The sequence below is a fragment of the Strongylocentrotus purpuratus genome, unplaced genomic scaffold (genome assembly GCF_000002235.5).
Source record: "Strongylocentrotus purpuratus isolate Spur 01 unplaced genomic scaffold, Spur_5.0 spur5_scaffold_12, whole genome shotgun sequence".
Taxonomy (NCBI): domain Eukaryota; kingdom Metazoa; phylum Echinodermata; class Echinoidea; order Camarodonta; family Strongylocentrotidae; genus Strongylocentrotus; species Strongylocentrotus purpuratus.
The window spans coordinates 20830899-20852964 of record NW_022145597.1 but is presented as its reverse complement, the minus strand read 5'-3'; the positions used below and the strand labels follow the sequence as shown (position 1 = coordinate 20852964).

At 38.4% G+C, this 22066-nt stretch overlaps 1 protein-coding gene across 1 annotated transcript in view; it reads right to left on the bottom strand.

The window, feature by feature from the left end:
• Positions 1 to 22066, bottom strand: part of LOC755576 (mediator of RNA polymerase II transcription subunit 12-like protein) — a 70780-nt gene that overhangs the window by 33321 nt on the left and 15393 nt on the right. The window contains 15 exon segments of the mRNA XM_030981421.1: positions 538 to 668; positions 1688 to 1796; positions 2609 to 2772; positions 4837 to 5556; positions 5919 to 6139; positions 7520 to 7649; positions 8714 to 8845; positions 9679 to 9815; positions 11018 to 11117; positions 14191 to 14461; positions 15690 to 15814; positions 16338 to 16448; positions 17161 to 17426; positions 19526 to 19685; positions 20265 to 20351. Coding sequence (XP_030837281.1) covers positions 538 to 668; positions 1688 to 1796; positions 2609 to 2772; positions 4837 to 5556; positions 5919 to 6139; positions 7520 to 7649; positions 8714 to 8845; positions 9679 to 9815; positions 11018 to 11117; positions 14191 to 14461; positions 15690 to 15814; positions 16338 to 16448; positions 17161 to 17426; positions 19526 to 19685; positions 20265 to 20351 — 2864 coding nt within the window.

Here is a 22066-nt window from a genome sequence, read left to right as displayed (position 1 = left end):
TTGGTAAATGACCCACTTCGTAGGGAAAATGTATTAGATGCTCAGAATGCCAAACATTTATAGCTATGTGAAACTAGGGAGTGAGTGCTACGAGTGTCAATGTGCGACTGCGATCATCATCATCATCATCATCATCATCATTATCCTCATCATCATAATCCTCCTCCTCCTCCTCCTCCTCTTCCTCATCATCATTATCATCATCATAATCCTCATCCTCATCATCATCATTATCATCATCTTCATCATCATCATCATCATCATCACCATCAGCATCATCATCATCACCATCATCAGCACCATCATCATCACCATCATCACCATCATCATCATTATCTCCACCATCATCATCACCATCCTCATCACCATCCTCATCATCATCACCACCACCATCATCACCATCATCACCATCACCACCATCATCACCACCATCGTCAGCATCATCACCACCACCATCATCACTATCATCGCCACCATCATCACTTTCATCACCACCACCATCATCATCACCACCATCATCATCATGGTCATCTTTACCTAGGGTTATCTATGTACTCTAGCATGAAGTCTTGGTTCCAGCGTGAGTTAGATTCAGAGGGTGTGATGCTGGTGTAGAGAGCCTGCTTGACCTTGTTAGCCACGCTGCTGAACAAGTCTGAAAACTTGGACTGAAACAAAGAGAGAACAAAAGATTAGTTCAATGCTGAACAGCGGTACATGTAGTTTGACTTAAACCTATTAAAAACCATCAGTACTACTGGGCCAGAAGGGATTAGACCGTCCAGCCAGGTCACTGACAGGTGGCTATCTCATCAACTCAGCTCTCAACTAACATAAGAAAAAGAGGATCATGGGGGACCAACAGGCACCGATTGGGGAAGTTTTCTATATAGAGGGAGCAAGTAGCTACAAGTAGGACAGTGGGGCTTTAAAGGTACATGTAGTTCAAATAGATATTGCAAATAACCCACACATGTTCAAGTCTATTTCTACATCACAGTACAATTAGCTTTTACAAATATTTCATCACATCTTTCTATTTTAATTGATGAAAATTTAGATAATCACAATTCTTAGCTGACATGAATACATTGTCTCCTCACATGAAAGTGGAGTACAGAGCAAATTAATAGTTTCTTTCTCACATGATGCAGTGAACCGCCCCAAAAAACTTCTGAGGCAAAATTTACAATGCACTTTTCACTTTAGTATCTTACAGCATACAGATAAGAAATTGTCCACTATGATTTCTTTTTTCCTTTTTATGTTTGTAGGCGTTTTCAAAGATATTTTCAGAATTTTGCGCCCCCTCCCTCTCTTCACAAAATCTACTAGAATCAAGCCCTGAACACATGCAACTTGTTTCAATGCTTTTATTGTTCAGGGGTGATAGTGAGCGCTAAATTATTATTATTTTTTATTTTTAATTTTTTTCCTCAACCACCCCCACCTTGAGTAAAAAAATTAAAAAGGGATTCGGGTAAAAAATTGGCATCTAACAACATTCACCTCCTTTTGAGTAAGAAATAGGGAAAAATAGGGAAAATAAGGGAAGATGGGGGTAAAATCAGGCAGAAAAAAAAAAATCGGGAAAAAAAGAAGAAAAAAATCAGGATTTTTTTTTTTTAAATCGGGTAATTATCAGGCCTGATCGTTTGATGGTTTCTAGAGATACATTGAAACTAACCTTGAGATGACTGCATGATGTGTAGAGGTCATAGAGGTAGGCCAGGATACAGCGTTCTGCTGATGTGCAGTTAGTCACGTTACTCACATGCTTTACGACACCACACAACCTGTGAGAGATGATACAGAGAATCAAAACATCTGTTCAGAGCCAGAAGGGAGTTAACTCTGTATTAAAGCATATGAGTTAATGCCCTTCTGGCTCCAAACAGTATACATGTAGGACTGCAACAGCATTCCTTCAACCATTTGTAAATCATGGCAAAAGGCCATGCTACAAACATTAACAACAACTTCACTATTTCTAATTATTGCGTTTGCCTTTCTCTCACACCTGTTAAATGTATTTTTTAATGCTTTTCTTCATAAGGTATGCGAACAAAATTTGACTGCTTTTTAACGAGATTCATTTGCCTCCTTTCTTTTCTGCCTTGTTATTTTCTTTTTGCTCACAGCTAAACATTCTGGATTTAGGAAAAGCTGTTTAGAATCAAGACAATGTTGCTATGGACTGAATGACACACACAAAACAAAACAAAAACAGTGAGTGGAAAATTGACAAATTGACAAGATCACAAAGCTTTATATCACAACAGTTCTATGACTACTATATATTTTATATTTGCAATTGTTTACTATATCAATGAATTAACAGTTTTCATAGAATAAGATAATTTTTCTCCACATGCCATTTATCCAATCCATTAAATTACACAGGGTTGATAGTGAGCACTAAAGAAAAAATAGGGTTTTTTTTTTCCTCAACCAAAAAAAAATGGCATCTAACAACATTCCCACCTTATGAGCAAAAAAATTGGGGGAACATAGGGAAAATAAGGGGGAAATGGGGGGGGGGGGGGAAGGTGTATAATCGAGAAGAAAAAAATTAGGCCTGATTACAGGAATGTTGGAACCAACTTACAGTTCAAAGACTGTGGCTGTCTGTTCAGGGAACACCAGCAAACATGCCTGGAAGCGACGCAGCACGGCTACGATGGTCAGACACAGGTTTGTACAGTACGTCCCACTCTGAGGGGACTTCCTCCTCATTAACTCATGCTCTACACGACTCATGTGGGATAACATCTGAAAGAAGGAAAAAAAAGTTAAAATTAAAGGTATGGACCAGTTCTGGTCATGCGATTGTATTGTGAAAGAAACTTTGTGGAATTGATCAGAAAAGGTTGATTATCTAGCATATAAGTATTGGTGTGTAGTGCAAGGTTCTAGAATCATCAAAATGATAGGAAATTTGGCCTGGTCTTGGTAAAGTCACAAGCACTGTACATAGAAAGATGTATACGGGACTACGCGATATCTATTCAGTCCAGATAGATTTAATAATTTACCAAATATATCAATTAGTAGGTGGTTCCCGGCAAAATTTGTATCATCATGTATTAGTCAAAACATATTCGTTCACATGACTGGTAATAAGAGCTTCCATTTCATTTTTGAGAGGGGGCGTTTCCAAAACTGGTTTATACCTTTAAGAACTAAACAAGTATATTTTTAGATTTAGACAATCTTATACAACAGTGATGATGTTGAAAAGAGAGTGCTCTGAAAGGACCAAGGATAAAACGGCTTCCAATGTGTGAGGGAATCGTTTAAATATTTGGCACGATAAACATTGAAGTTTTATACAGAGGCTGACATTTTTAGAGTAAGAGCAAACAGATTACCAATGCTTTCTATATTTTATCAATAGAGAACATTTATCCAAACATAACTTAAATTATATACCTCACTTAAGTAATCCAGCCATCTGATTGGTCGAAATTGCATTCATAAACTTCAACTGTTCCTGTAAAATTCCCGGTAACCATGCTTAAAACATTTAATATTTTTAATAACCATGGTTATTAAAAAAATAGGTCAGTCTCCATGGTTACCCCATAGGTTTACATGTTAAAAAATGGTTTGAGCGATGGAGGATACCGTATGTGTGCGAATAATTGGTCGGTAATTTCAATACAATTGAATCTCGATCGATCTTACCGACAATTTTATCTTGCATTGTTGACATGAAGACGAAAATAAACTTTCAAAAACAAAAAAAACAACATCTGCCAATAGATCTTGATCTAAGTTCGTGCCAATATGCATTGCAAAAGTAAAAGAAGAGTCCGTATATGGAGCTTTTGCGAAGCATTCATCACACGCAAAGCCGGTTTCAATCCATTTTAATGTATATATAGTACAAAACTGCCAAGCATGTTAATAACGTGCGATGGCCGAGAGGTCTGAGGCGCTGACTTTAGATACATCACCTTTTGTACGCAAGAGTTCGAATCTCATCTTGGACCAAAAAAAAAAGTATTTTTTATTTTTTATTTTTTAGTCTATTTTTTTTTAAAAGTATTAATGACTGCTTTAATATTCGAGAAATAGTTGTTTTTATACGCTCTCGGGAAGGTTACAATTGGGCTATTCCCCTCGGCACGCCTCGGGTAATAGCACAATTCTAACCTTCCCTTGAGCGTATAAAAACAACTATTTCTCTCAAAGCAGTCATTAATACTATAATATTTCTCATTCACAGAATTCATATTACAGCAATATAATTTATAACATACATAACATGCATACGGTATTAAAAGAGGTTAGAATTTATAAACACTTGAATGTTTAATGTGAAGCTACATGTATGTTATCAATAATCTAATATGTTTGTATTACCAGTATTCATATTTCAATTGCAAATTGTACAGCTGACATTGTGTTGACTCATCAAAATGAAAATAAAGTGCTAATGTCTCTCTTAAAGCCCATCTGCACTAGTTTGGCCGAGAGGGATTAGACCTCCCTGCATGGTCACTGACAGGTGGTTATCTCATCAAACCTGCTCTCACTTAACATGAGATAAAGAGGATTATGGGGGACCAATAGTCACCATTTAGGCACTGTTTGCTTTATAGAAGGTGCAAGTAGCTTTAAGGGATCGTTTAACAATGTTAAATCTGAAATGCATGGCCCTACGTGTTATCAGTGTCTGTGATATGGTGTTATATTGAAGCCCTTAAAAAAATTGCACTTCAAAATGATCAAGAAGTGCCACAAAAAAGTAAAAATCTTTGAGTGACCGGTTTTGAGACAAAGTTACCGGATCCCTTTAAAGGTTTTAAAGATTTTTATAAATCAACAAACCTTGACAGCAAATTCCAGCAAGCCATTGATGTTGAGTGCATTCTCCAGGAGTTCAAAGACGAGTGTAACCTGGTCAAAGGTGGGTGGCGTGTCTCTATTGCCCATACTGAATGCCTGCACCTGATCCAGGACCCCGTTTGCACAAGACCCCGTCACCATGTGCTGATCAAAGTAACACAGGGCAAGAAACCTCTGCATCGTCTCTTCCTTGTTGACCGTCGGCTCGTCCAACTTGGACACCTTCTTGCCCTTTGACACTTCACCTTTGCCCCCTCCTTGGGTCAGAATCTTCAGCAGGTCCTTCTGGACGTGTTTGACCTGTTGCCTTGCCTCCGTGCGGGCGCGACCGAATCCGTAGAGGAGCACCGAGCGCTGGTTGCTCTCGTGGTACGCGGAGCTATCTTCGGTCGAGATGGGGAAGTGCTTCACGTAGAGCTGATGCCGATTGACACGGGGTGCCTCTGGAGATGGTGACCTGTAGTCCATGTCAGATTTCTTCTCCTCGTCGCTCTTCTCACCGTCCATGGGGCTGTCCTTCTCGTCATCAGAGATGTCCGACTGAGAGTCTGACTTGGATTGGATGGACTCTAGGAATTTTTCCTGGAAGGAGGTAGACTCCTTGCGAGGGGGCGGGGCAGGTGCAGGAGGGGGTTTGTCGTCAAGGTAACCATAATCCTCATTGTCAGAGGAGTCCTGTTTTTCTTCTCCATCATCCTTGGCCTATTCACACAAAATAAGTTTGAAAATTTAAACAAAATCATTTAAAGAAAAATTTGAGGTCAACTCCAACCCTCAGTGATAACGTACAAGAAAACGAAAAGCAAGCCTCAGAGCTAAGTGTACATGCAGAGGAACATGATTATGAGATTTTAAAAATACTTGTATTCTCAATGAAATATTTGTTCATATCTTATTTTGTGAGAAAAAAAAAAATTTAAAAGCTGCACCTTAGTCGTAATCTAGGTAGGTTTTGCCTTCCATGCAACTACAAAATGTCACCTGACCCCATGACAGATTTTCCGATTTAGACAAATTTGTACAACATTCTCTTTTGCCTGTTATTCAAATAAAACCATTCTCACCTCGTTCTTATCCCCGGCACCTCTATCATTACGCTGGCTGCCTGGACCCCCGACAAACGCCCCCGTCTGAGCCTGGGTAGGAACGGTGGTCAGGTCACCCCTGGAGATGAGGGTGCACATGTAGGAGTCGTGGGAGAAGACCTCGCATCGGATCAGCTCACCAAAGAGAAGGATCAGGTTGGCAAAGGCCTTTTTGTCGTCAGCCGAGGAGGAGGTGTCATCTGGAGAAGAGTTTGATATCGAGGCAGAATTAGCAGATTCATTACAACCACTATAATCATAGATTAGAGTTCAAGATCCTTGTTTTAACCTTTAAGTGCCTCAAACGATTAGCTCCTACTTTAATTTAATGGAATTACTTACCCAATATGTTCCAAACTGAACCCACAGATCTTCCCAAAAGTCTCTCCTCACCATTCCACAAATAAATACTAAATTCTATGGGTCTCGCTCTTTTCAGGTTGCATCGGCCGAACTTTGAAATGGCCGGTGCATAAGGACCACCTGTCAATACAGACTGGTTTCCATGAGTGGTCTTTGTATAAAGATTTCAATGTACATGTAGCTTACAAAGCGCTTTTTCTTGAGAATACAAAACGTGGAATACTAGGGCTTAAGCCAAGCTACCCCCAACGAGGTGCTCAAGCACTAGGCACCCATTTGCTTCACCTGGGTTGAGAGTAGCAAATGCAGGGTAAAGCCCCACTGCACTACTTATAGCTACTTGCGCCCTCGATATAGCAAGCAATGCCTAATCGGTGACCGTTGGTCCCCCATGATCCCCTTTGTTTTTGTTATAGGGGGTGGGGTGATTTGATGAGATAACCACCTGTCAGTGACCATGGTGGGAGGTCTAATCCCTCCTGGCCAAACTAGTACAGAGGGGCGTTAAAATCTTGCCAAATGACCTTTGAACCCTGTAGCGCAAGGTCAACAGTCCTCACTCACTATACCATAACCTCGTCTACAAATATAAAGATTTTTAAAGACCACACAAATTTCAGGTGGTCTTTATATACAGGTTCCAGTCAGAAACATTGTTCAAGAGAAAGACAGAATACTACCTACAGACAGGTGGATCTTTTTTTTCCATGTCAGTGGTCAATAAAGGGAGGTTGTCTGTATACACATGGACACCTTATTTGCACAAAGAGACATTATAAGACAATCTAGGGTGCGTTTAATCAACACTTTTTCACCCTAGAATCAGTATTCAAAGACGTTTAGTTTAAAACACGGTTGCGTTCAAGCAATTTTTTGTCCATCGTAAAAATAAATGTATTTAAAAACACAACATGAAACGCTGGAAAAGATGCGTTTTATATCGTGATTCGCTAAAATTCGCTTGAACGAATGGAGATCTCAATCATGATTCTATGACGTCATTAGAAAGCACGCGGCGAAGTTGACCTTTCCTTCTTGGGTCAAACTGCACAGTATGATGAGCAGTGACTGGGCTTGAAATGAGCAAGTCAGCGTTGATGAAAAAATTGCTTGAACGCCCTCCTGCAGTAACCATGTTTTTTAACGACGTTTCGATTTGTGATTCATGTTTGTGATTCCAGCTTCAAAAAATTGCTTGAACGCACCCTTAGACTTACCAATCACAGGAGCTCTTATATCCAGGAAATGTTGAAGGAGGACCTGAAACACAGGGATAGTTGATGCAGTAGGCATGGGGGAGATTGGTGCCATCTCTTTGTCTTCCATTACCTCCATTTCAGCCATTTTCTAAAGAGAAGAAGGGATCACATTTCATGTCTTTGATCGTGGCCAATTCACTCTAGCTGACTGTAAAACATACCGTACATTAAAACACTTGATTAACTATCATGCACTATTAAAACATATCTTCATGATGAGGCCTCAAAAAAAAAAGATGCTGTATTGCCCTTTGCGAAAAAAAAAAAAAATCTTGAAAATCTACAGTCGACTTTTTTGTTTAATTTTATTGTTTTACTGTTTTTTTAGAGAAAAAAATGTATGAAAGCATTCAAAACTGAAAAATATCAGCCCAAAGAGGGAGCTTTAAAAAAATATATATTTCTGACTGACCGACCCATGTTTTGGCACCTAAAGGGCAATAGAACATCTTTTTTTTAGGTCTGATATGACAACAATTTCTTTACTCTAAATGCCCTTATAAGCCTGTTATTTTGACAAAAGAACAGATCAACAGCCGTTTCCCCAAGGCTATTAAACAGATACTTTCAAACTTTCAATAGTACATACTCAATCACTATGTAATATTAATAAAATCATATTCTTTGCATTACATGACACATCTTTACCCAATACTTCATTTTGTGGAACCAACTTAGAATTGAGATTTCATCATCTCATAAATCTTATCACTGAAACCAAAATTACAAGAACACAGTCCCTTTGGCCCAAATTCACAAAGGAGGTTTGTCGACAAACCTAGGTCTATGTGCGTCATTTGACGTGTCTCTAACCTAAACCTATGTTTGTCGACAAACCTCCTTTGTGAATTCGGGCCTTTATGTCCAGATATCAATTTAGAAATTTGACAAGGATGTAAAACAAGTAATATTTCTAGGTGTTTGTTTGTTTATTTGTTGTTGTTTGCTGTTGATCCACATACCTCTGCCTCCAATGTTAAGCTAACTCAGAATTGAGATTCAATGAAACCAAAATTACACAAACACAGACCTTGTATGTCCGGAATTATCAATTTAGAGATTTGACAAGGATGTATATCTAGGCGTTTGTTTATTTGTTTGTTTGTTTGTTTGTTTGTTTGTTAGTTTGTTGTTTGCCATTGATCCACATACCTCTGCCTCCATGTCGATGACATATTTCTCCAGGAGCTGAGCCACTACGAGAGCTCTATGTTCGCTGGTCCTCTCTGGGCACACTGCCCACTGGCAAAGCAGTAGCACTATGGGATCATCACTCTGCAGAGGCTGCACACAAAAAGACATACAACAAAGATGAATACCAAGTCATTGTCAATACAGTCAAACCTGTCTATAGTGACCGCCCAAGGAAAACACAAAAGTGGCCTTTGTAGACAGGTGGTCTTTGTAGACAGGTTCCTTTAGTACATGTTTCAATGAGAAACCATTTTCAAGGGAAACAACAAATGTGGCCTTTGTAGACAGGTGGTCACTAAAGCAGGTCTGACTGTAGTATAAATAATAAAAGCTACAATTTGAAAAAGCAGTAAATCAATCCTAGGGGATGCTATAACGAGCCTGAAATACCATCCTAATTTTAAATTAATAGCACTATGGGATCATCATTCAGGAGAGACTGCAAAAGCAAACAGAAATACATTTTGAAAGCCTACTGTGCCTGAACTGTGCAATCATCTAATTTACAAAGTTAGAATAAATGCCTAAAAACAATCAAATTCTAATGATTATCACAGAAGAGTGAAAAGAGGATGTTATCTCCTTTTGCTTGTGTTACATATTCTCCTAATATGATAATGTTGTCGGAAAGCACTACAAACTTGCTTTAACTGCCTTAAATGTGGGTCCAGGGAAAAAAGTTATTGTTGTATACAAATGCCACCCCCCCCCCCCCAAAAAAAAAAAAAAAAAAAAAAAAAAAAAAAAAGTTAGATGGGTTATGAATACCTTGGGTTTTTTCTGCTTTTGATAGAACAGAGGAAGGTAATTGTGTTTCATAGCTTGTGTTGCATACACATACATTGCCCCTCTCCCCCCCCCCCCCCCAAAAAAAAAGGGGGAGGGGGAAGAAGGAAAAAAGAAGATGGATGAGTGAGGCATACCTCGGGTGCTTCTTGCTTCTGACTATTGAGAAATATCTTGTTGTAGAGAGCATCTATTGAGTTGCTAGCATCGCAGCGATCAAAACAATGTCTGTCCAATACTTCAAGGGTCTGTAGCACTCTTGATATTGTGTGACCTAGAAAAAAACAAAAAGAAAATAGTTTTGATAATCTTGATTATACATACTTTACAAAAATAAAAGTACACGTACATAGCAAACTAGATGGATGCAACAGCAACTCCGACATTACTTCCACTCTCGATTAATGAATGACCCTATGAACTGGATATTTGACCTCTTGAACCCCATATCGATTTGATTCATCTATAAGTGCTCGTGCATCATTTGGATCTGGTTCAGTTAAAGCTTAGAGTTTTTTTAATTTCATTTTTAAGACATAATGACCTTTGATCTTAGACCTTTTAAACCCAAAATCTAATCAAGCTCTCTTTTTTTTTCTTCATCCTTATGCATATTTAACAGTGTTTAAATTTCCCTCAATTGTTCTCAAGTTATCATGGTAGTACTTTTTTTTCTTCTGGTATACACGTAGCTTAGCAAAATGTATTGGCACGGAAAGACAAAAACACAAAATGCGTAATTATTGGAAATCATGACCTCATTACAAAGAGGTAGAACCATATCATTAGGATATATGCATTATTCAGATTAGGCTTGATGCTGCCCAAACTTTCATTCAGATATATCATAACAGAACTCAAAAGGGGACGTAGCATGGCAAATACTAGTTAACGCCATCTACTACTTCTTCTGGACAACTGCACGTACAGTAACCGAATGGATTTGATTAACAGTCAGCGTGTGCTAGCGATCACGAAACAGCCGAAGTTCTCCTCACGCTTCGGTTTCGCGTATGTTGCACGCACGTGAATACTGAGGTTGTGTCATCCGTAGTTGTATTATACCCGATTGACCATGAGTCAGGCCACGGGAAAGACACTTAGTCTCGTCATGCTACACCCCCTTTAATTAACAAAAGTCATGAACTGTCATGCCTTTAGCATTCCATATGTGCCTTTTTTGGCAACAACATTTCACTTTATAGCTAACCTCAGAAACTGACCTTTGACCTTCCGATTCCTAAACCCAATGGCCCGAATTCACAAAGGAGGTTTGTCGACAAACCTTGGTTTTCGTACGTCATATGACGCGTTTTACGCGTTTTTTACAAACCTGGTTTGTAAAGAACAAAAGGAGGTTTGGCGAAACAAAAGGAGGTTTGAGCTCAAACCTTGGTCTGAGCTCAAACCTTGCTTTGTGAATTCGGGCCAATATATATATATGATATATCTAATCAATTGATCTTTTCAGCTTACCAGCTGCAGATTCTTGGCATTTATCTGAAGACCATCTCACTTCTGCTCTCCTACTCCTCATTTTGATCTGGTTTTCTGCCTGCCGAATGCTGCTCCGAATCTAGTGGTATGGTATGGTATGGTATTTATTGAATAATGCATCCGAGTTACATATAATGAATTGCACATGAATATACATTGCATTTTAAAAACAACTGTACAATTGAAAACGGTATCACTTTCATAATTTTAAGTACACGTATATGTCACATGTTTATCCTTAATTTTGTACCAAATGTAAAATTAAAGCAAAAATATGAACAAGAAGGAAATGGGGAATATGTACCTAAATAAAGTATAAAAGTGAGGAAGAGAGAAGGGAAAGATGTAGAGAAAAAGATTAAAAAAGGGAAAGAGAGAGTGAGAGAGAGAGAGGGGGGAGAGTGGGAAGGAAAGTGAGAAAAAGAGACCGAGAGGATAAGAGATCGAGAGATATAGTGAAGAAAGAGAAAGAGCAGGAAAGATAGAGAGATGGAGAAAGAGAGGAAAAGAGAGGAAAGAGAGAGAGAGGGAGGGAGGAGAGAGAGAGAGAGAGAGAGAAAAGAGAGAGAGAGAGAGAGAGAGAGGGGGAAGTGTGCATAGAGACACACAATCAAAGAAAGGAATCAGCAAATGGTGATCTGCTTGGTAATGGGTGTGATTTCCACATATCATTTTTCATGAAAAGAAACTGCTCTATTCTACGTGTGAATGGAGAACTGCCAAAAGCTTTAGTCGATATGACAACTCTTCAGATTTTACATAAACCATTAGCAATTTATAAGCATACAAATGGACACAATACATTTAAGTATATTAGTATAAAATGAAATTCCCCCATCTAAGTTTTCACTGAATTTTTAGTAATTAGGTCTAAACATGATGAATATTAACTGATATTCAGAATTCAATTTGGTATTTGAGACAAAGTATTAATAAGGTGAAATTCAGAAAAGCAGTAAGAGAAAATGCAAGAAAGCAAGAAAAAAGAGTGACAGTTTGAAAACATTTTATAACAGTGTGTAGCTAAACCAACATTCTTTTTGTTGCATCAAACAGTACCAAATATCATGAGTTGTTGAAAATTAGTGAACTTATAAAGCTCCGGAATGATTCAATCAAAACATAGAATTTTTGCATTTTGTTAGAGTTCTCGCTGTAGAAACAGCTGATATTAACAGCTTGCAGAAGTTCCTGGTTTTATATATCTTACACAACTCCGCAACATCTTGACTTATCCCAACTTTATTCTATGATAAAAGCCACAAAAAAATCAATCAATGCTGTTCATACACATGTTCTTGCTGCTAAGTCTCATTAAAATGTATTTTTATCTTCCCTGTATATCCAGACAATCCCCTTGATCCTTACCAAAATTAAGCCTGCATTAGGATTAATACTAATACAGCAAAAAGATTCTAGTAAATCTGAGACAGATTACATCGTCATGAGGGATATGGAAAGAATTTAAAGATAAAGTTGGGTTCTGGTCACGCGATTGCATTGTGAAAGAAATGCTGTGGAATCGATTAGAAAAGGTTGATCATCTAGCATATATTGTAAGTATTGGTGTGTACTGCAAGGTTCTGGAATCATCAAAATGATAAGAAATTTGGCCCAGTCTTGGTAAAATTACAAGAACTGTACACAGAAAGATGTATATGGGACTACACAAAAAGGTGCCATAAACATCCGTCCTGATTTGTATTATATTACATGCCATATTTAAAATATTAAGACAGTTGAAGAGCCATGCTTTTCAGGGAACATGTTGTATCTGATGTTCTTCCACACTTGCATAATTTCAATGATAACACTTACAAAATTTTCATCTCTTCCCAGAACTCAACCTTCTCTTTAAGCTGTAACGTTGGTGTACCAATAAGAAGGTACATGTTGTATGGTAATTTATGAAATGATTTCATGTAAATTAGGAATAACGCTGGTAGCTAAAAAAAAATGTATTAGTGTTTGCAGCACATTTCAATTATAATTTACATAATGTGCTCTTAAACCAGATTTGGAGGATAACATATTCTTCATCTAATCCTCAATTTTGCTGAAAATTATTTCAGTTACTCCCACAGACTCAAATAAAAATGAACAACACATTCTATGTATACCAACCCTGATAGACAGACAGAGAGACAATAGACACCAAGGAAAACAGACTAACCTGATGGTTCTACATGGACACGCTGACTCGCAATCAGAAGAGACAATGGACATGGCAGAGAAACAGAAAGACAGATAGCCGAACAGACAGACAGACAGTCAGACACATGGCCCAGCAAACAGACAGTCAGACAGAAAGAAAGACAAACAGACTTACACAGTGGTTTTGCATGGACATGCTACTTGGTAATGGCAGCAGGGATGATGGACAAAGAAATATATCCTGGGGACAGACACAGAGAAAGTCAGACACAATGAGAGAAAGACAGACAGACATGCAGACACATGGCCCTAACAACAGACATACAGACTGAAAAACAGACAGACGCAAACACAAGTAGACTCACCTGGTGGTTCTGCATGGACACACTGCCAGGAAGGGGCAGGAGGGATGATGGACACAGAAATATATCCTCGGGTCAGACACAGAGAAAGTCAGGCACAAAGACAGAAAGACTGATAGACAGACAGACACATGGCCATGACAATAGACATAAAGACAGACAGACAGACACAAACACAAGTAGACTCACCTGGTGATTCTGCATGGAAACACTGCCAGGAAGGGGCAGGAGGGACGGCGGACATGGCAGGATATCCAAGGGCGAACCAGGTACAATTCAGACACATGGCCCTAACAACAGACATAAAGACAGACAGACAGACACATACACAAGTAGACTCACCTGGTGGTTCTGCATGGAAACACTGCCAGGAAGGGGCAGGAGGGATGGCGGACACGGCAGGATATCCAAGGGCGAACCAGGTACAATTCAGACACATGGCCCTAACAACAGACATAAAGACAGACAGACAGACACATACACAAGTAGACTCACCTGGTGGTTCTGCATGGAAACACTGCCAGAAGGGGCAGGAGGGACGGGGGGACACGGCAGGATATCCAAGGGCAAACCAGGTACAAATCAGACACATGGGCCTAACAACAGACATACAGACACAAACACAAGTAGACTCACCTGGTGGTTCTGCATGGACACACTGCCAGGAAGGGGCAGGAGGGACGGAGGACACGGCAGGATGTCCAAGGGCGAACCAGGTACGCTGTAGTTCTTGCTCTCACCCAGGTTGATCCATACCAGGGCACTCGGGCAGCGCAAGGTGATGGCTTGCAGGACGCAGCTCAGACCAAGGATGATGGAGTGGTGCTGAGGGCAGCTGCGGAACTCTGCCAGGATGCTGGCCAGAGCATGCTGGGAATGAGGCGGTGTGTTCGGCGGTAACTGGACACTGGGGAATCAGAACCAAGGGCAGATATAAAGAAGTTATATGACACTTGAATGCTGTTTTGTCAATTTATATGTAATTTTGATATTGTTATCTGTTATGAAATTCCATATTTTATCTTTGTATATATTGTATACTGTCATGATGATGGAAATAAATGTCAATTCATTCATTCACTTGCTCTGGGCGAAATTATTCTGCTTTCAAAATCTTATAGTACCATCTGAATTCGTAACTACTATCTGGTTTTTACAACACACGTTTCTACAACAATTACTCTGATGTAAAAGAAGACCTTCGGGTTATAGTTATCGAGTTAACATTTTTTTTCTTCCCGGCATCCATGAGACTCTTTTCCAAATGTAATCTTGTTTTTTATTCACTGATTTTCTTTGTCTTTGCCGAATAAATAAAATTAATAATTTCTAAATGTATAACTTCAACATTGAGACAAACACTACACCAAACCCTAAGCCTAAACCTAGCCTAAAACCCAACCTATATCTTTGACAAAACAAACCCTGATGAGAATGTTGCCGGAGCAAATGTCAGATCATCAAATATGGACATCATAGTAATCCAGGGTTTCTCAAAATTTGGTAATTAGTACAGGTGTATCTAATAAAATTGGTGATTATTTCCTTCAACCGAATAGAAGCTGTGATAATAGAGAAGTAAATACTGATGTATAAATTCTTTGTTTATCCAGAGCAGATTGATCAGGGCTCTACGCGACACCAACGTGACATATTGTATGTATGTGTAATTGATTCCTTTTTTTTCTCTTTCTATCAAAATCAAAATATGTAATAATTCAAATAATGTACATAGTTAACAATCACTGGACACTGACTTTTACATGAGGCCTGGCCTTCCTGTCTTGTCTCCAAACATTTTCATTAATGAATATGTTTAGATTTGTTTTCTTGTTTTTCTTGTCTACTCCGCTTTAATATTATTCCCATGTTATATATCAATATTATTTTGTAACTTTTATATGTTTGTTTACCTTTGTATCAGGGATGCCAGTTAGAATTGATCAGAAGACCTGAAAATCACCTAGAATGAGCTATTTTGTACACATAAAAGCCTAAACTATGGCCTGAAAATAACTCGCCAGGGCCTGAATTCAGGCTTTTGCCTGAAAACTGGCATCCTGTTGTATATTTTTAATCAAATTATTGGATAAAGTGAAGAGAATTTTTTAAAAAAATCTATTGAGAGGACTTACTTGCTTGAAGTATTGAGGTGAGGTGAATGCGGTCTAGTTTCAGAGCACATGGACATTAGACGACGAGCACAGACGTAGGCAAGACGGCGGGATAGCATCTGACTCTTCAGAAACTCTTCCAAATACTACGAAAAAAGCATATGTTCAAACAGCAAGGATGGTTACAAGACACATTGCATTCTTTATACTCTATATTGGTTGCAGGATTATGGCCTGGCATACTGATGTGCCCAAACTGAAATCCATATTCAGATAATTTACCTTTTTAAAGTTATATTTCATCAAAAGTGCCTTTCCTTTATATCTTTTTCTAACATTTCTCATGGAGTGCTGAAGTGAATAGGTTTTAGTACGACACGATGGAATTATTACAGAAACGGCTTTAAATATCACTCCGTCAGTTCATGAACCCCGGTAACTTGGCACACATCTTTGTATGTAGTATGTACAACATGAATTGCCTTAAATGATCCTATATGCCAGATCATATTGTGTACAATGCAAATGGAGTGCAGGGTTGGCTGTCAGTTCATAACACTCAAATTTCATAAGGCATGCAACTTTAGGTACTGCAGTTTCTATTTATTTGTGTGTTTTTTGGGAAACTAAGATTCCGATGTGAGATCTGCTTAGGAATAAGCTACATACCTGGACAACGAATGGGAGAAGGAATCGCAGAGTGCTGTCATCGTTGGTGTTAACCTTCTCTAAAGTGTCAACCAGCCATGAGAGATAGTCATGGCATTCCAACATCCCTTCCTAAAAAACACAAAAGAATGAAAAGAATAGAATATTTTTGTCAAAGTTACTAAATGTGGAACAGGGTGGTATTCTGAAAACGATGTTAAATTTAGTAAAACAATGTTATATTTGTCATAACAAATCAAAATCAAGACAAGTGATTGGTTAATATCTGCTGCAGGTACCACCAAATGCTAATACTGAACTCAACATTTTCATGGTGGACCCTTAAAGCTTGTTCACATATAATCAGCATAAACCGTCTGATTTCTGATTATGGGGATGTTTTGTAAAATTCTTCATGTTTCTTTATCTTATTTACAAACAGATGAAGAATAAATGTTCGACTAACATTTCCATCTTCCACTTGCTATTCACATGCACATTTTTAAAAAAAACAGCGCAGCGAATGGCCCTCCCTGTCTAGCACCATATGAAGAATTTAATTCCATAAGGAGCTAAATCCACTTTTGTAACTTCAGAGAAAAAGGAAATTGTTTATCAGATTTTGTACAGGCGTCTATGGAAAAATGATATTAGAAGGTGCACTCTTTTCATGATTGCTCCCAAAATTTAGGTAAATAATTTTGTTGAAAGATGGGTACTTAAGTGAACAATGTTCTGATATCAATAACTTAATTTTCATCAAAAGTGGATTTAGCTCCTTTCAGAATTAAGCTCTTCATATGTGAATGAGCCATTAGGGAAAGTGATTCTGCCCTGCACGTACCTGATACAGGTATCTGGCCAACTCTGTGGTATACTGCCACAGCTTGACGCACTTCTCCAGCTCGATGGTGCTGCCCCCCATGGTGCCCGACCCCATGCCCATGGACCCCATCCCGCCTCCTAGCATGGACGAGGTGGTCGACGATGACGACTGCTTAGTGTTCGCCGACGCCGCCTGCTGGGCGGAGACCAGGGAGGCTGTGTTGTTGTACTCCACGATCTTGTCCAGCTGGCTCTTCAAGAACTTGGTGATGATCAGACACCAGTCTGTAATGAGGGCAACAAAAAAGAAATATTTAAAGGCCGGCTGTACGAGTTCAGCCAGAAGGGATTAGACTACCCAGCGAGGTCACTGACAGGTGGCGATCTCATTAACTCAGTTCTCAATTAACATAAGAAAAAGATGATCATGGGGGACCAACAGGCACCGATTGGGGAAGTTTTCTATATAGAGGGAGCAATTAGCTACATGTACAAGTAGTACAGTGTGGCTTTAACACAACATCATCAATGATAATATATGATAACTCATAATATGATTGCAGGGCCCTCAGGGAGAACAGTATGAATACTGATGAGGCTACCCTGGGTAAACAAGACATATTATTGTTATTATTATTATTAATGATAAACATCAAGGCCGTAAATTAAGAAAGGTATACAATTTCATCAATCATATTCATTGATAATCTTGCTTTGAATAAAATTGCTTATGATGAGATTCCAATCTGTGATGACAGAATGTTAAAAATAAAGGAAATAAAAATCATTCTCAATGAATAACAATTCTTTCTTCATTAATAAATGCATTGATTATCTGGTAAATTTGGCTCTTTCGACACACCCAGCTGTTATAACATAGGGACAAAAATATCAAAGGAGATCTCTGTGAATAGATCATATTGAAACTGACATTTTTCGCAATTCTAAAAGATAAAGAGACTTATAATGTTATTGCTTGTTATCTCACGATTTTGTTTTGAGTTGAGCTTGCTTCTCTGTTGAGTAAACATGTTGTTTACGTGAACTGCTGAGAAAGTGTCGCAGCAAACCTGCCATAACTTTGGCATATGACAATGAATCTTAATGATCTTTAAAAATTTTGAAAAGTGGAATAATCAGATCGACTATAAATTACATTTTTCTTTAAATAACGAAGGAAAAATGGTGACAAAAAGACAAGAAAGATGTGACAGAATCTGTAAAGAATGCATTACTGTCTGCTTAAAAAAACATATATGCCATATCATAAAGGAGGAAACAAACAAGTATAAACAATTTGTTAAAGGTATTAAAACCAAAGGTTCCCAAAATGATGAAAAATTGATTTTGAGAAAAAATAAAAGGGAACTTGATTACTCAAGACTTATGGTACCAGGCGGTACGAGGCAGTGCCAGGCAGTGCGGAGCGGTGCACTGCCAGGTGCAATGAATTATCTCACGATTTCGTGTTGAGTTGACCTTGCTCCTAGCTGTCTCCACATTCATAAATATTTTTGTTGTTGTATTGTATGGTAAATGTTTCTCTTTAACTTGTACGCTATGTGTTGTATTTTATATGTTTGTTATGATGTTTTTATGATGAATGAAATAAAGTTCAATTCAATTCAATTCAATAAACACGTTATTTACGTGCTATTTTGGAGCCAGATTGCTTTTAAAATTTTAAACCCATGATGCAAAGAGATTTCAGACTTGTATGGACAGTTGTATAAATTAGTACATGCATGTAACAAAAAAGATAACAAAAAGTACAGTATTTTCAACCACAAAATGACAACTACGATATTAAAAGTCTGTACTTTCACACTGCACAGTGTATGGCAATTTGCCAGCCTTTGAAGAAAAAAGGTCAACAAAAATTCAAATTTCTTGAATGCACAACATGACTGACTCCCCCCCCCCCCCCCCCCCCCCCCCCCCCCCCCCCCCCCCCCTCCCCCACACACACACTCTCTCCGTCTCTAAAATGCCTTGTTGTCTAGTGTTTTATCCATCTACATTTTAGTTCCCTCCCCCACCCAAACGCCCCCAGATTGGCTATGCCACTGACATGCGGCTGTCTCTTCTTCATCTTTGTTTACGATATGGCAGCTTGTTTGGCATTCCCTACCCCCCTTCCCCCACCACCCCCAACTCTCATGATACCAACAACACCCCACCCCCCCCCCCCCCCCCAAATGGCCATGCCGGTAACTAGAGAGTTAGCATACCTTGTGAGGGATCATTGGGTTGTCTCTTCTTCATCTTTGTTTATGATATGGCAGCTTGTTTGGCAATCCCCCTCCCCCCACCCCGAACTCTCATGATACCAACAACACCCCACCCAAAAAATGGCCACCCCGGGGACTAGAGAATTAGCATACCTTGTGAGGGATCATTGGGTTGTCTCTTCTTCATCTTGGTCTCCTGGATGGCAGCCTGGTTGGCGGCCATCATCTTCAGATACCAGGCAGCTCGAATCATGGGCATGTTGTTCTCACATAGTGTCATGAAGATGTCCTCCTTGCGATGGAACACTGGTACCTGATCATAAATAATATTGACAAGCTTGTATTAAAGGAGGGGTAGGATTTCTTAGGACAATAATGGTTGTTTTTTTTACACTGAGAATTAAGTACTGTAGGGATTGTGTCTCATGATTATGTAATAGTTAAATTCATTATCTTGAAATCTATTTCTTCTAGATTTTCATCATATGACCATTAACATAGTTTTTCAGAGTGCAAAAGAAGACCAGAAGACTGAGTCACTTTGGTTAAAAACTACACAAAATCTTCTGAACCTTGTTACTATGTTTTTCATAAAGCAGTTAAAGAAACTAGAATTTAAAAGATTTTTTTTTTGTTAAGGATTATTACAGATGAACAATACATGTACGTTACATGTTTAAAGGGTGAAAATAAAGGGCAAACCCTACTGGATGCAGAAACTGTACATAAAACAAAAATCACATCTCTTAAATATTGTCTTAAAATGGAGAAACAGGTGAAAATATTCAGAAAAGTAAAGCGTGATGTTTTCAGGATGAATGAACTTTCCTCAAGTTAGTTTTTTGTCTTTTTTTCTTCTTTTTTGTGCGGGTGGGGGGGGGGTCTTATTTACCTTCTTTGTGAGTTGATTAAGAGATTTATTCCCAGCAAGGTCATGAAACCATGACTGTACCTGACCTTTAGATTTGTTGGCTGCAACCTGTTAAGAGAAGAGAAAAAACAGTTGAAAATAAAAGAATCGCTCTCAAAAAACAAGAACAAAAAACAATTGATAGATGCATGTGTACAACAATTGATTCATCTTATCAAATATTAATTATGGTTAGTGTTTCATTTAGTGTTCAAAGTTAAATTAAACATGCATGCTATTCTCCTGTGATCTATCTATTGCTTCTTTCTCTTTCTCTATTCTTGATAATACATAGGGCCAGGGCCAGGCACTTAGCCACGGGGGGGGGGGGGGGGGGGGGGGGGGGGGCACGGAGGGGCACGTGCCCCCCCCAAAAAAAAAAAAAAAAAAAAAAAATTCCAAGATCGGTTGAACTTTTTTAGACCCCTTTTTTTTTAACTCAATCGATTACATGTACAGTGTACAGTATGTGCCCCCCCCCCCTCCCCCAAACATCGAACTCTGGCTACGTGCCTGCATAGGGCTGCAAAAGGTGGTTATAGGCACAATTTTCTAAAGCTAAATGTACTGTATGTTCAAGCAAATTGCAGGTTTAATATTAATGTAAATTATCCACTCCAGTGATTATACTAATCTACTTTGGGAGTTTATAAATCTTACTCTCACAAGAACACACAACAAAAACGATGTAGCTGGACAAGGATCTAATCAAGAATGTAAAGTTTAAAAGGGATGTAACGACAGAAAGCAAAGAAGAGAAATTCAATAACCAAGCATAACTCATGAAGATATTAAATGTAAAGACCAGTATTGGAAACGCCCCAATTTCGAAAAATGAAATGGAAGCTCCTACTACCAATCATGTAAAAGAATATGTTTTGACTAATACATGATGATAAAAAATTTGCCGGGAAACCGCCTACTAATTGATATATTTGGTAAATTAGTTTATCTATTGGTGAGTGAGAGATAAATGCATGTGTCGCACACTTGTACGTAGTCTCATATACATCTTTCTGTGTACAGTGCTTGTAACTTTACAAAGGCTGGGCCAAATTTCTTATCATTTTGATGATTCCAGAACCTTGCAGTACACACCAATACTTACAGTATATGCTAGATGATCAACCTTTTCTGATTGATTCCACGACGTTTCTTTCACAATGCAATCGCATGACCATATTAAACTGGTCGTTATCTTTAAAGTTCTAATGTGAAAATATACATGCTCAGAGGGAGAAATTTTGCTATATAAGGAGAAAAAATGCTTTAAAGGAAAACAAAATATCTCTAAGAAAATATTGAGGAACATGAAAAAGCCATATAGGCTATAAAAAATACTGGTAATAAAGATAAGAGGCTATAAATAAGGATTTTTTGTTCTCCAAAGATCTGAGCGCACATTTGCGTCTCATGTTTGCTATGAATGTGGCTATAAAGCGAAAAAGGCACATACGCTGTAGGTGTTGGAGACATCTTTATTAATATATTTATGAGGAGGAGCCAATTAAGAAATGAAACATTGATTTATGGCGACGCAAAATTTGAATACTGCATAAAAAACATAACACACAGCAAAAAATGTACTTATACATTTATAAACAAACTGAATGCAGCACATAAAATGTACATGTACTGTATATCACAACTCAAAACATGTTGGTGCAAGTGAAACTAAAGCATGAAAACATGACACAAAATTAAACTACATGATACATGTATGCTGCATATACATATACATGTACATGTACAGTGTAAAACAAATAACACAGCCCAAGATATGT